The 15,372-nt window shown below is 38.0% G+C and overlaps 1 protein-coding gene across 6 annotated transcripts in view; it reads right to left on the reverse strand.

The window, feature by feature from the left end:
- LOC146316490 (suppressor of tumorigenicity 7 protein homolog) overlaps positions 1 to 15,372 on the reverse strand; it is a 72,053-nt gene that overhangs the window by 8,332 nt on the left and 48,349 nt on the right. For 4 of the 6 annotated variants that reach the window (XM_084733825.1, XM_084733824.1, XM_084733829.1 and 1 more), the window contains 8 exons: positions 14,194 to 14,353; positions 8,764 to 8,818; positions 7,490 to 7,605; positions 7,276 to 7,351; positions 4,969 to 5,123; positions 3,893 to 3,990; positions 3,516 to 3,645; positions 1,366 to 1,438 (listed from right to left, as the gene is read on the reverse strand). In XM_084733825.1, coding sequence (XP_084589951.1) covers positions 1,366 to 1,438; positions 3,516 to 3,645; positions 3,893 to 3,990; positions 4,969 to 5,123; positions 7,276 to 7,351; positions 7,490 to 7,605; positions 8,764 to 8,818; positions 14,194 to 14,353 — 863 coding nt within the window. The remainder of the gene's footprint in view (positions 1 to 1,365; positions 1,439 to 3,515; positions 3,646 to 3,892; positions 3,991 to 4,968; positions 5,124 to 7,275; positions 7,352 to 7,489; positions 7,606 to 8,763; positions 8,819 to 14,193; positions 14,354 to 15,372) is intronic. The other 2 variants (XM_084733828.1, XM_084733826.1) reach the window with 1 other exon arrangement.

Here is a 15,372-nt window from a genome sequence, read left to right on the forward strand (position 1 = left end):
CACACACGCACGCGCACACAAATACTCTTGTCAGTAATCTGACTTGGGATTGCACAACACTATATGATCAAAGTGCTTTTGAAAATGAATCCTACAGTGCAGAATAAATGCGTTGAAATCCAGGCTGCTAACTTGTCACTAACCAGCTGCTCTGTGTAAGAACATCACATAAATCCACAACATACGGTCCACAGGTCAAAAAAAAAAAAGAAAGGCTACACGTGAATTAACATACATGTGAGGGCCAGAGCATGAGAATACTTCAGCACATCACCAATAGTGTAATTTTTGTTTGTTTTTTGTTGTGAGAGGAAGTGTGAGAGATGAATAATCTAATAATAATAATAATCTATGAAATACTTTTTAGGCAATTTAACTACATATAAACTGCCTATGACTGAACTCTAACTTCTTCCAATTTGCTGTCTTTTACCATTGTATTATTTGTAATCCATGTAAATTGTGGTGAAGCCAAAGACAATTTTACACAATGTGGACAATAAAGTCCCAACATAAACTAAACATTACATGAAAATAAAAAATACATACTGTGTTTCCTGAAAACACAGCAAAGTGTCATGTTTCAAAATGTGTCACAGGCTGCAAGGAGACTTGGCATCCTATGATTTGATTTTTTTTTTCCAGTATTTTTATTTGTCGTTTTCAAGCCAATGCTCATTAAAACAGGAACATCCTGGCATGTTGTCGTCTTTTAGCCTCCCACTCACTGCTCCATCAGGGGACGCACATCAGCAAAGACTGTCTGATCACACCAAGCGTAGCGACATGTGCAGAGTGGCCAGAGAGGCTTTAGCTGAGTCATCTTTATTTTGTCCAAAGGCAAAATCAGTCAGGCTCTCTCCAACTTATTTTACTCCTGCATCTAAAAATCAAAGTACTCAGAGAGCGATTTATCATGAAAGTAATGCAGTTACAATTTCAAGCAGTTTCAAGCTCTTCATCCAAAATCCAAGCACTGAACATAAAAATAAAGAAAAAGGGAAATGCACTGTGCGTGTATAAATGAGTCAATGGGTATAAAAAAAAAACATTTCTATGGTTTTATCTGTGTACCAGCAGTGTGACTGTATTAGATGATTTTCAGTCATAAATAACCCTTTATCTCTGGTGAGACAGAAACCTTCACTTCTCACAGTAACACTGATCAACCCTCGAGGCAGCCTTGTACCAAAGAGCACAATTACTGCTAACCCACTGTTACTACATCACCACTCATCCCTATTCTCTCAGTCACACTAACCAGGTCCCCGGGCTCTTTTCAGCTCTATTTTAAACTCTTAAATAGCCGAGCAGGAATGTCGAGTCCCCGTATGAGCATTGTAGCGCATGAAAAGAGATACTCACTTGTCCGATACCGCCCTGGCTTTGAGCAAAGCTGCTGTGTAGCATATTGTTGCAGATTTGGGCAAGCTAATATCTGTGGAGGAGACACAAAGCAGACGTGGAAAGAGGGAAGGGGGGTGTTTAGTGAACACAGCAATAGTTTGGAATTACAGGTGATAGGTAACACTGCAGCTGCCCAGAGGGGTTTGTGAATGAAGATAATGAGTTTGGATTTCAAAGCTTCGGGTCTGTTTTGTTATCAAGTCTTATTTTTCACTTTACTGTGATCGTTGATGTAACTTGTAAGCATGACACCAAAGATGAAGCTTGTCCAGAGCTCTACAATGAATGAATGAATAAAGGGATGGTGTAACTGATTGTGTGTTATAACAGTGTATCCTGCGTAGAGACACCTGCTGTATACATCCTGAAGGATGCTGTACATCTACATGTAGGTTGGTATTAGGGCTGCAACCAATGGTTTTATTTTTTAACAATTAATCTGCACATTATTTTCTCAATTCATTGATAAACACACATATATATATACACACACACACACAGAGTCTGGTGGCTGTGAGAGTTCAACGCACTTCAACTTAAGAAAGCAAACAGACAAAATACAAAGCAATATAAGAGAGATAAGAATTATCTCAGGACTTCTTATCTTATATAGAGAGAAATGCAGACACACACACACAACAGCACACTACAAGCAAATAGAGACACGGTACAAGCAGGACAAACTACAACAGAAACTGAACATCAAAAAGTAATGCACACGCCTGGACACGCTTGTTTTCCCACCAAGAAATGAGTTAAAGAATTGCTGTTTTGTTTGGAAAGGCAACTGCAACAAAGTTGATATTACAAGTGTGGACATTTGACTCTGTGCCCACGTACAATTTGTTCAGTGAGATCTGGGACCCTGTGCTGAATTTATTCAGGGCAAGAACTAAAGTGATGTAGCCAATGTAAAGAACAAAGCTGCCCTCTGTTTAATTTAATTTTACTGTGGCTAGAATGTGCTGTTTTGTGGATTTGTTTTGTTCTTTTTGTTGCCCTTTCTTTCTCAAAATAATATATACTGATATATAATGAAACGCAATATACTTAAAAAAAAGTTAATGAGTCATAAATCATAGCAACAACAAGCACGTTCCAGCTGTGTGCATCACTTGTCTGTGCTACTTTCAGCATTTCTGTATTTACACTAGCTGCATTTTCTCACTTTCACACAGGATTTTTTTTTTCTACATGCTGTACGTGAATTGCTGAAATGATGACAATATTTTCTCAGTTTGGTTGTGTTTTGTCTATTTTCATGTGTTTTCTTAAGATTTAGTATATTGAGCTCTCAGAGTCACCACAGATGTATGCCCATCACTAATTACCTAAAGCCAAAAGTGAAGTCTTCAAATTGCTTGTTTTGTCTGACCAACCGTGTAAAACCCCAAAATAACAATCATCACACAGAGAAGCAACAAATATAAAATGTTTGGTATTTGACCATGAAAAATTACCTTAAAAATTCAAAATGGTTTCTGATTAATTCCCTGCCAACTGACTAACTGAGTAAAAAGTTATGAATACAAGTTCGTGTCTGCATGATTACATTCACTTATAAATTTAAAAAATTTGTACCATAAAAAGGAAAAGCATTAATGAACCTTTGAAGCCCTGGATATACAGTCACTGATGAAATATACATAACCAATCCAAAATATAGTTTTTGATTATGGACAGTCTTACTTGTTGTGCATTAAGAATAATGTCATACAAATGTTATTTTGAATATTACTAGTTGTTTTTTTTTTTGTTTTTTTGTTTTTTTTTTTTTACATATGTTGGGGTTTTAGAGGATAGAGTTGCTGGATTTTTCTCTGGAAAAAGGACCATAACTTCTGTTGTAATGAAAACTACAAACTGGAACCAGGATTGATTTATATTATAATAAAATGAATGCATATATAATGATCCCAAAAAGAAGTTATTCTTCCAGCAGCTGCAAAGTACTGTTTTGTCCCTGCAATAATTGGCAGTGAGAGGAAGCTCTGGTCCCGACACCCTTGGATGTGGTGTAACCAAATACCCAAATCAAAAGCTATGTTCTGTGTTTTTCATACGAACATAAATAAAAACACTGAACTGTGTGAGCGTGTGTGCCTCACCGTCGTACTTGGCCAGAACGGCCTGTACGTCAGCGTAGTTCTGGAGCTCTAGTAGTGACTCCAGCAGGTTCTCGTGGATGTTGAACATACTGAGGAGAGGGAACTCCTTCATTAACTGGAAAACACACAACTGTTGTTACATGTAATACCGGACAGGGGGCGACACATGCACAGTCAGCAGACAAGAGAGCTTTTGGTCATCATCACTATACAGTTATTATATTGTCAAACTGAAATGTTACAATCTGACTGAATATTGAAAATGAAAACTTCTGAGCCTGGTAATTAAACTAAAGCCTTTTGAGCTTTTCAGAAATCAAAAGAACAACTTCTTTTTGTCTGTGTGTCTGTGTTCTGCTGGCAGGCTGTGTACTTACATCTCTCATCATTTTAACTGCTTCTCGTGTTCGGCCAAGCTTTCTGGAGCACATGGCCAGTCTTCTCTTTATGTACACCAATACATTGGTGTCTCTTCCTGGCGGAGACACACAAACACATAATGTAACACACACCATTCAGTTGTGTTTTTGGGGCCATGATGGAACAGCTTTCACCTAGAGCACTTAAAGTGTAGTTCAGTACAGTAAAGGATAGTTCAGACTCCCTGACACGACGTTGCATGAGGTACTTATCCTCAGTTAGTGTATTACCTACAGGGGGTGGAAATCACCTCCAGATTGAAAAAGCAGCAGGAGTACCAAGAGGGAGGCTAAAGCAATATACTGCTGTTGACAGGGTCAACACCAAAATTTAATTTAATCACCTAAAAAAAAAAAAAAAAAAAATCAATAACAGTTGTAGTGTACACTGTATTTAGAATATTTTAACCGTTTTACCTTGCTGTCAGATTGTCCTTTGGCTGGGAAACTGAAGTTATAATGCTCACTAAACCGCTCTCTCCCTGCCACCAGACTTCTTTGACAGAGAGTAATTTTACCTCACAGAAAACGAGAGTTCAGGGATCAGTGTTAATGTTCTTTTTCACTTGCTGTACTTACTATATACTTTAATCATAATCGATTATCAAAGTAGTGTGTATTTGAATTCTTTTTTGCGTCTTGCCCAGTGGGGCAAGTGATTTGCCAAATTTACTTGTTTGACATGGCATTTTACTTGCCCTTAGCGAGTGGGTGATCCTTATTGTTGAGCCCAGGAGTTGCTGGTCTAGTGCTGCCTCAGTTGGTTATTTTGTTTGTGCTATTATGTGACTTTAAATGGTAAATTTGGTTTCACAAATGTCACACAGTCACACAAACAAACATGGACTATAAAAAATAGAAGTACCTCATACAGTTCCACATCAAAGAACCCATACAATCCCTTTAATATCTCTGAAATTACTATCTCACATTTACAAAAATAATTTTCATTGGCTAAAGAGATGTGCTACAGCCAACAGGAAAAACATTATTTTGACAATCAGCAGTATCAATAATAAGTGGATTATACTCACTGTGCTGGGCTTCATACTGTGTACCGTGATGTTGGAGCTGTTGGCTGCGGCGATAGCAGCTCTCTCCAGCTTTTAGCGCCTGTTTAAACAAACGTTCAGCTTCCATGATGGTTGTAGCTTCTTCTTCCGCCAGCAGGATGTATGCTGTTGCACAACTACAGAAGGAGAGAAGAGGACAGGGTCAGAATCTTTTACAAACTAACTTACTGTGATATCCTTATGAGTTCAATCATTACTTTACCAACTCAATATACAGGGTGCCTTGTTTGTCTACACAGCGTGGCATCTCTGTGCTATAAAACAGCTTTTATGCCTCATGTATTTGTAAGCAGCAGCTGACAGAGCACTGATCAAAGAAGTTTTCCTCTGAGTCAACCTGCTGTCACGAACTTGATATGAGCTGAGAGCAACATACAACACTGCTGCCACTATTCCTCTGCACCGCCTTTGTAGTCACAGACGCTCCTAAAAATAAACCCACGCTGCCATGAAAACAAATAAAGTTGTCTTCCCCTATGAATGATGCAGATACCCAGAGGTCCAACCTGTGATGAGATGTACCAAACCTCCTCCCACCAACAAAACTGGCAGATTCTAATCTTTCAATTTATACCACATTGATGACTGCTGACCCAAAAGAAACAGTGTTAATTATTAGATTTTGAGGAAAAATCAATGTTGTGACTTAAAAACAAAAAACATAATAAAAAGGAAGTTAAGATGCCATTTCATTGTCTCTTTAACATTAGACCAGAGTGTCACTGAGTGATGTATCGTCCCTCCATGTTTTGTCAGAATTGCACCAGATATGCACCAGTGAGATCCCAATTTCATGGCAGCAGCTTCATGGTTGAAAGCAGACGGTTTTGTGGCCTAAAGATGACCTAGTTTGGAATAGCTAGTAGAGAAAATCTGGATGAAGTGGGCAAAGATCTGCTGTCCCGGTGCCCTTGAACAAGTTCCAGTTCCAGTTAAAACACTTTCAATACTGGTCATTGATATATGAATATATTGAACTTCATGAATATAAAGCAGGTCATAGGTGGAAAAAGGAGGACCAAAATCAATCTGTATTTTCTGGATGAATAAAAGTTTTAACAGGAAGATTAAATATTGACGTGGCATTTTCAATCATTTTGACAAGAACATAATTTTTAAATTTCCAATTTAACATGTCATGTGCTCCAGGGACTGCCTGAGTGTTTTACTGGGTATCACCAAAATGATTAATTATTACCTTTACTAGAACAGACGATTTGACGGACACATTTATTCGATTGTACTTTAATTATAATAATTTAACACTCCAAACTGCTTGTATCAATTGATAGAGATGCTAAAACAAAAGAGAGACGGGGGCCTTGTTTACATCTGGCATTAACATGTGTCATTTGTCATCCCATCACAAGTGGACAGCTCTTGAGTACATGTATAAATGTACCCAAGACACATTTTGGACACACTGAGATCTGATTGGTCTGCTCAGATTTGGAGGTGGTCTGTGCCACATATGTCCACATTCTTTTAGCAGTGCATATTTGAATTTGTCCTGGGCCGCCTACTCAAGTGACAGCCTGTAAATACATGAAAACAGCTGTCTGATTTCCATTTGGTTCACTGAAATGCAAATTATGTGTTTGAGTTCTCTAACCTGCCAAGATAAGCAATAAATGTGTATGGACACACAGCCTTTTTCAACTGATTTCACATCTAAACTTATAACCACAATAAAGAAAAAATCTGTTTGATCGCAATGTATCAAAACCACTGTCAGTCACAACATCACAATACCTTTTTAAAAAGCGTCTAACCTGCCAAAAAAAAGAAAAAGAAAAAAGAAAGCACAATTTTGTGAGTTTTTGAGTTAGGACAAACTTAAGCCCCCTAATGTTGTTGTAAAATAGAATTTTATTAACTTTGTGAAACACTGTCTTGGATTAATTTGTAATTATTTGTGCCTTGGTGTAAATTCAGCACATGTTGTAGTTAAGTTATTTCTCTCTCTGTGTAAAATTGTTTGTTTGTTTGTCTCAGTGTGTTGGTTACTACTGCTGGGCTGCCAGTTAAAACCAAGAACTCATTACGTCTTTGCAAACATAAAGGATGTTTGTGTTTATTTGCATATAGTGCTGAAGTGATATCCGATCATAAGAGGTTAATCAAGATGCATGTGGAGACACATTCTATTGCCAGGTGAGAAATGAAGTAGAGAGCTGTCCACTTGTGATCAAATCACCTGAAAGCCCAGGTGTAAATCGGCTCAGAGAGGGAAGCAAAGAGAGGAAAATAAAGAGGAAGTGAACTCACTCTTCGAGCTCCAGAGCTTCATGTGCTGCAGAGATACGAGCTTGTGGGTTCCTCTCTCTCCATGCCTTCTGCATAACTGCCACCAAACAGACACACACACAAACAAACATATTTATGATATCAAAGGAGTCACACTGACACCTGTACACACACACACACACACACACACATCAAGGTGTATGCAGTGTTTATGCATAAGCACGCATTTGCTTACTGGCGTCAGCAGGCCGGAGATGGTCTGAGTCGCAGGTAAAGAAGGTCTGATGGTCTTGCGCTGACAGGTTCATGTCGTAGTATGTCAGCGGCTCTCGACCGGTTACCCACGTATACCTGAACACCAGTCCAGAGACACATTCATGATTAGCAAGTGACTTAAGTGTTCAAACATGCATGATGATAAGAAGAATTAAAGTATCGCAATGAAAGGCAAAAACGTAAGAAGAGAGAGTGACAGAGAGAATGAAAGACCTGAGCCAATTTAGTTGCTCGGAGGGTTGTAAGATGTTAGATGTTGTTCAGATGACTGTAAGTGAGTCATGGGTGTAATGGGAATTGCACTTGACTGAGATTGGCCAAAGTTAAGAGCTTGGAGCTCAGCATGCGGGTTGATAGGTAGAGAAAATGACAGGATAATTACAACATGAGAAAATGGAAAAGTGGAGGATGACTCAATGGGAGGAACAGCAGGCAGCCACATCAAAGAGAGAATAAAGGAGGAATGACAGAGAATAGCAGCTGATGAGAAGAAATCAAAGGGGAGAAACCAAAAAGAAATCAGAAAGAGGAAAAGCAGATGAGAGAAAGCGCAAAGACAGAAATGAGGAGAAAGGAGTTGATAAGGAATCAAAGGCAGCATGGTCAGAAGAGAAAATAAAAGAAACATGAGGAAACAGCGATGGAAAGAGAGAAAATACATTTACTGTAACTGAGGAGAAAATGCCAAAACAAATGACAGCATCAGGGTTTTCCATGTATATTTCTGAGACAAAGGTGGCAAAGGCTGGAGAACATGCACGGCGTGCACGATGTACACAGTGTACTTAAGTGACAAAACCACAACTTGACAAACAAAACTGTCTTCAGGGATTTAACTTTTTTACCAAGATGGATCAGAAATATCTAAAAAAGATTGTGACGCTGTTGAATTCAGCGCAGGAATCAACAGAAACACTGAGTTGCAGATTGTGCAGTGTTTCTGTGCACATGTCACTCTCCTGTAATATGATGGCCCAAGGTGGCCCACCTTTGAGTTAGACAGGCAGGGAAGACCCTGAGAATGTGAGGTAAAACAAAGAGAAAAAGAAGGCAGGAGAGTGAACGCAACATTGATTAGAAAGAAAACTAACAAACGAGAAGAACAAAATCAGAGAGAGGGAGGAAAAACAAGTGAACAGTGGAGGCCTGAGCTCCAGTATTTCTGGAGGCAAACTGAAGGTGCAGACCAGCTGAGAGTTTTCAGATGCAGGTAGCTTAGCTGCTGTCACTCACCGATTATATTCAGCTCCACGAAATAAATTCAGCGGATTTCTCCATACTTTACATTCTGCAGGAAGGAGACAGAAAGAGAGAACAACACTGGTGATGAGTGTCAAGGGTAAAGTCGACACTGAGCCTCCTCGGCGCACTTCAAAGGGCTCGATTGTGCATTCTGACATCCGCCCTGCAGCTCCATGACTGGCACATCGACCTCTTTGAGAGCGCGGCTGACAGGGAAAAGGCCTTAAAACTCCTCAGTGACCAAACATGTTTCTACACAAACTCTCACTGCTGTCAAAAAACAGTCACGAGTCTGTGCTTTGGCTAACAGCACTGAACAGATGAAAGCAGGATTTAACAATATGGAGTTTTCAAACACTGATACTAAAAATACTTTAGGACTTATGCTGAGTTTCGGTGCAGACATGGAAACTCATCAAGATCAGTTCATTCATCATAAGGAGCACTACTCAGTCTGCAAAAACTGCTGTATAATTTCATGACTGAGACGATCCATGATGATGTAATCGGGTAATATTTTTTAAAAAAAAACTTGTGTGATCAACACTAGAGGCTTAGTAACTTAACATGTAACACGCAATGTGTAACCAACTGCTAAAATTTGTTGTACCATGATTACTATGAGAGAAATCTAACTAGTTTGGTCATAAGGAATGCAAGTGGTCAATCAACAATCAAAGATAGTTCCATCATCATGTTACTGAGAAAAAGAAAATCAATCTTTAATAATATGAATCTTTTTCTTTCACAATTCCTGAATCAATTTTCAACATATATAAATAACCAGCATTAAGTGTATTAGTTTGATGCTAAACAGAAATTAACATTGCAAACAAAATAATGTTATCTTAACAAACTGCCGCATTTTATTTCACATGCTTAACATACAACTTGTGTGCATAGTGACAAGTTACAGCAGCAGCTCAAATATTCATATTTACATTTACTATTTTATTTGTTATTCTTACAGCACTATCTTGATGAGTAGGAACAACAAGAAGTAGCAGTTTACTTGAATAAGTCACTTTTATATACAGTGTAGCAGTGTTGCTGCTGAAATAAAAATTCAGGGAGTCTTTCTGACATATGAAATATGACTCATGATATAAAGTCGCTAGAAGTGTGTGATGCAAATTGTTTCTGTACTCTTACGTCTAAAAAAAGCAAACAAAAAAATAGAATAAATCATCGTATCAAATTACAATATTTTAAATCACAATGCATATCGAATCGGCACTCAGTTATCATCAAAGTATAGAACTGAGAGCTAAACGTATCGTCCCAGCTCTAGTTGGCATGAATATTACATGTAGCACACTGTAGTAAGCTACATCAATTAAAAAAAAAACATATCAATAAGTTAGGTCTCTGTTGGATTACTGTGTTGCAAAACAGCTGCAATTATGAAAAAAAAATCTATGTAGCAGAAAAAAATTCTGTGACATTTTATGATTTATACCATCCCTAAGGGCATGTCTAACTATTTAGTTGTTACTTAAAGTGAAGTTGTAACTTATCTTCATGGTGTAACAGCTTTTACTTTACTGCATATAAGCTTGGGCTGACGATGTGACATTTGTTCAGTTCTGCACCAAATAAACATGGTGTCTTACATTTGGAGAACAACATTTGTAGGACAGGGCATCTCTGCAGCACTACGTACTTCATTATAATGCTATTTTGTCAAACATTCTACCTAAAAATTGCAGCTTCTGAGATTTGGATGTTGCACTTAGCCATATTTTGATATTATGATTGTAATAATCATCAGCCCTAGCTTGAACTTACACACAGCTGCTGCAACAGGCTGCCAAATGTTAACCAGGAAGGAAAGATCTGAGTAGAAGATGCAATCCAGATGCATGGTGGTAATTTCTGGAGCTTCGCCCATATTAGGAGTTACAGGTCAGAATATCCTCTGCTACATCACTTTGCATTTTTTTTTTTTTTTTTTTTTTAAAGATTTGTCTCTCACAAGTCCCCTGATTTATGAACCAGTAGTGCAGAACTTTTGTCACCCTCTTCTGGCAGTGAGAATAATTACACAAACACTGTGAACATGTGCTTATGATGAATGCCTACAGTTTTTCCTCCTCTGTCACTATAATTGCTCCTATCTTCAGCTCTGGACAATTAGTCATTTCTCGTTGACATAAAATGCAAAACAACAGGTACAGCAGTGCAGAAATGTCACCACAGATGCCAGATTTAAAAACTCCCGTATACAGAGAACTATAGAGAGATTTACACGGCAGTGATAGGCCTAATCAACATTGTGTGAACTTGTTTCACAAGGGCTTGAATCTAACATACATTCATTTATATGTAAAAGTCCCCCTCTGCCCGTTTAAAGTAGTGCAATACTAAACTGCTGCACTATCCTATTAATAGTGACTATTAGTGACTACTTCTCATTATCAACTGTAAAATGTCACAAAATATTAAAAAATGCCCATGAAGTTAAAGGGATGTCTTCATATTGCTTATTTTGTCCAACAAACAGTCAAAACTCCACCAAATATTCAACTTACAATGATGTGAAATAGACAAATGTGAGTTTGTGAGTTTGGAGCCAGCAAATGTTTGCTATCTTGCTATCTTAATAAATAACTTAAACAGCTACTTGGTGAATAAACTAATCATTTCAGTGTTAGCCACGATTTTTAAAAACAACCAGTTATCTAAATCACTCCACAAAAAGAGAAATACTAGATCTCACCGATAGAAAATGAGGAACAATTTAATTAAACCATTAGAATCAATTCAGACCCACACATCTACTGAAGTCATGCGCACTACATTCTTTCATTTCAAGTGCAGACCAATCAATCCAGTGACTTCACGTAAACTGTCTGACTTCTGCTGCAACAAAGAAAAAGACTGTTACACCCCACAACACTGATTTCAATGGAGGGATTTGCACAGAGTAGATTATTAGTCACAAAACTGAGGATTAGTACAGTCGAAATAATTAGTCTGCCTTTCTTCTCTCAATCATGGCGTGTTGATTTAATACAGCACACATAATCCGATTTAATTCAAAGTTGTTTGGCTGGAAACAACTTCGTCATGCCTCGACAAAGACTGCAACAACAGGATCCTTTGGAAGTAACTTGTGGAGATGATAGTGATCAGGTCACACGTAACTACCATTTGAACTTTTATTGCAACTTTGGCTTGCTGCAAACACATTTTTTTATTACATACAAATGCCGCAGAAAGTCTTTTAATGTATGTTGCATTATGCACGTGTAGGATAAATGTTTTCTTTTATCATCTGCAGTGGAACCAAAGAAATTATTCAACACTAAGTCATTTCCTCTTTTGAAATGAATGGATTTCCATGGGGGACCAAACACACATTCAAAGGATTAACTATGATCAAAGCGTCACTGATGTAGAACTGAAGCCAAGAGGCTGCTCAGCAGAGCTCAGAGTGACTGTGGAGGATGATGCTGGACAGACAGAATTTATTTGAGCTCCTCTACTGTAGTTCAACAAGTACGCTGTCAGGGTTGGGGTGGGGGGTGGGGGGGTTCCCTGAGTGGAATATGGCACTTGACGACCAGTGTATAAGATTTAGTGGCATCTAGCGGTGAGCTCACCTCCCCACCCTCCTTTGGTGGTTTTGAAACTTGTGAAAAATGCAAAAGACTCTCTCTATGGTCAGTGTTTGGTTTGTCTGCTCTGGGCTACTATAGAGACATAACAGTTCAATATGGCAGTCCTCGTGGAAGAGGACCTGGAACCTCTGTAGATATAAACGGCTCATTCTTTCTTTTTTTTTTTTTGCGACCAAATATTTTTTATTTGAACAAAAACACATTTTACAGCCAAAAGCACATCTCATGAAAGGCTCATTCTGAAGTAATGAAAATACAATTATTCTTATTTTCAGGTGATTAAACAATGATGAAAACATGAATATTCTATTACATTTCTGCCACATTCTCATGGTAGAGTTTTGCTGTGTATGTTTCTTTACTTGTCTTTTTATTTATATTTCAGCATTTAGTAGGCATTAAATTAGATAGTAAAACTTATCAATTATCTGTTATCTGTTAACTGTTATCATGTATCATTTTTGTTATAGCTAAATTTACTGAGCCAATAAACTTTTAAGTCAAATAAAATTTTATATAGCCCAAAATCACAATCTGCCTCAGAGGCATTTACAACCTATACAGTGCGCAACACGCGCTGCCCTTAAACCATCAATTCAGGTAAGAAAAAACTCCCCAAAAACCCTTTTAACTGGGAAAAAAATGGAAGAAACCCTCAGGCAGAGGCACAGAGGAGGGATCCATCTCCCAAGACAAACAGATGTGCAATAGATATTGCACGTACAGAAAAGACCAACGAAACTTTATTTTAAAATGTACATATTTAAGACACCATACAGGCTGTGTGTAAAAGAGCAATAAGTTCAGGAATATATACACCAACTATACAGCTAAATGGCTACAAACAGGTAGGAATGACCTTTAATTGTGAATCTGAAGCAGAAGGGACACTGATAAAGATAAATCCTGTTGCTGCTCCATAAACAGTGACAATACAGCATCAACTCTTGGAGCGGTGTGACAGCTCTCAGTGAAAAATAAATTCTCTGACTGACAGCTGGAGGGGACACATTCAGACAAAACTCATCTGGATGGATCATCTCAGATAAACCTTCCATGAGCCAAGACAGACAGTCTCTAATTAAGTGTCAATGCACCAACTCAGAGGATGTCACAGGATGACAACAATTCACTGATGTCTCTGTATTGTGTTTTTTAGTGTCACAAGCAGTCTATATCTACAGCACCAAAAGTGTTTTGATAGCAACTTTATAAAAAAACAAGTGAAAACAAGTGTGAAAGCCGGTCCCAAAACTACACATTGAAATCAATGCTTTCATTGCCTTCAGCAGGCCGGTGGGATTTGTGTCAGCACGGATGAAAAAAATTGCTTTGACATTTTACAACATTTCGGCTGTTTAGTTCTCCCTTTTGAAGTTAACACAGCAGAACCAAACTGAAGGGCTCTGTATTACCGCAACAGTGACCTGCCAAGGAATGAGATCTAAAGTTGGAAAAGCTAAAGTGAGCAGGGACTCTGAGCCAGCACTCCGCAGCAGTTAAATAAATAGTGACGACCATCACCAGACCCACGACGACAATTATCATTTAAGGCATCCATTTTTCTGTTCATGTTGTTTTTTTCTTGATTTTAAAATTCTTAAGCTGTGTGATTGGTTTACTAATATTTACTCTGGTGTCAGTAAAGATGTCAAACATCAAAATACAGTTGTAATTCTGATCCGCTGACATGATACTGCCATTACAATCAGGGCCTGTCCTCCTTTTACACTGATGCTGCACTACTAGGTGCTCTTTTTGTCTATGGTGGTATTATTTTCCATCTATGAGCTCTTACCGGACACACTTTGTCGATTGGAATCGGCCTCCCCATTACTGGTGTTGGAGTTGCTGGGGGAGCTGCTGTCCACTCCACCCAGCAGGGGGCGCAGGTGGCTCACAGACACCTGCTCTATGAAGGAGGTCCCGTATTTCCTGAAATACCACCACTCGAATATCTGAGAGAGAGAAACAGACAGAGAGACAGAAAGAGAATCTTTAATTCAACTGTTTATATGACTCACTGAATGAAAACCACATGGTTGTTCATACTTCTTATCAGGGTTCCAACACCTTTTTTTAAAGTCAAATTCAAGCAATTTTCAAGCATTTTCAAAGTGCATTTTCCAGCACCTTAGAGTTGTGGTAAATTACATTTTTATCAAAATTATTAGGCCCTGTTTCATTTATTCATTATATTAAATCAGATGTTACTGTGCTATAAACAACCAAAATCATGTTTTGTGATAGAATTCTATACAGGCGTGACAAATTAAAGGAAAATAAAGTTTCATGTTTCACAATGTGTCACCTGTCTGTAAGTGAACTTGGCAGCTTATACAATCTGGCTGAGCAAATATAAAACAGTCCCTCAAACAATTACAATACAAATAACTTCTATTTTAATTAAAACATTTTCATTTTTCATTTTCAAGTCAACGCTCATTTAAACAGCAACCTCCCGACAAGTTCCCGTCTGTTAACCTCCCACTCACTGTTCCACCAGAGGACACACATAAAAAAAAAAAAAAGACTTCATTTTGTATGAGAGCCAAGACCAATTAGGTTCTCTCTGACTTATTTTATTTCTTCATATAAAAATTGAACTATTCAGAGAGCAATTTATTATAAAAGTAATGCAATCATAATTTCAAGCAGTTTCAAGCACTTTATCCAAAATCGAAGCACTTTTTAAACCTTAAAACATTACATTAAAACACAAGTGTCTCTTAAATTAGGCAATCATCTTCTTTCATTCTTTATAAAAGTAATTTAAGTCCAGTAAACAGAGTGGTACTTTCGGTTTTTCACCAGCCAAAACAGGATCTACATATAAAGACAAAAACTGGCTATCACATCGCTGAGAGAAATAATTTGTCAGCTAAATAACTTTAGTTGTGCTTAGCTAATTGCTATTCCCCACTGGCTTTTAACACACAGTTATAATTTGAATCCGAGTGAGGACTAAGCTACTCCA

This window comes from Lutjanus erythropterus, chromosome 13 (genome assembly GCF_056507025.1).
Source record: "Lutjanus erythropterus isolate fLutEry1 chromosome 13, fLutEry1.hap2, whole genome shotgun sequence".
Lineage (NCBI taxonomy): Eukaryota > Metazoa > Chordata > Actinopteri > Lutjaniformes > Lutjanidae > Lutjanus > Lutjanus erythropterus.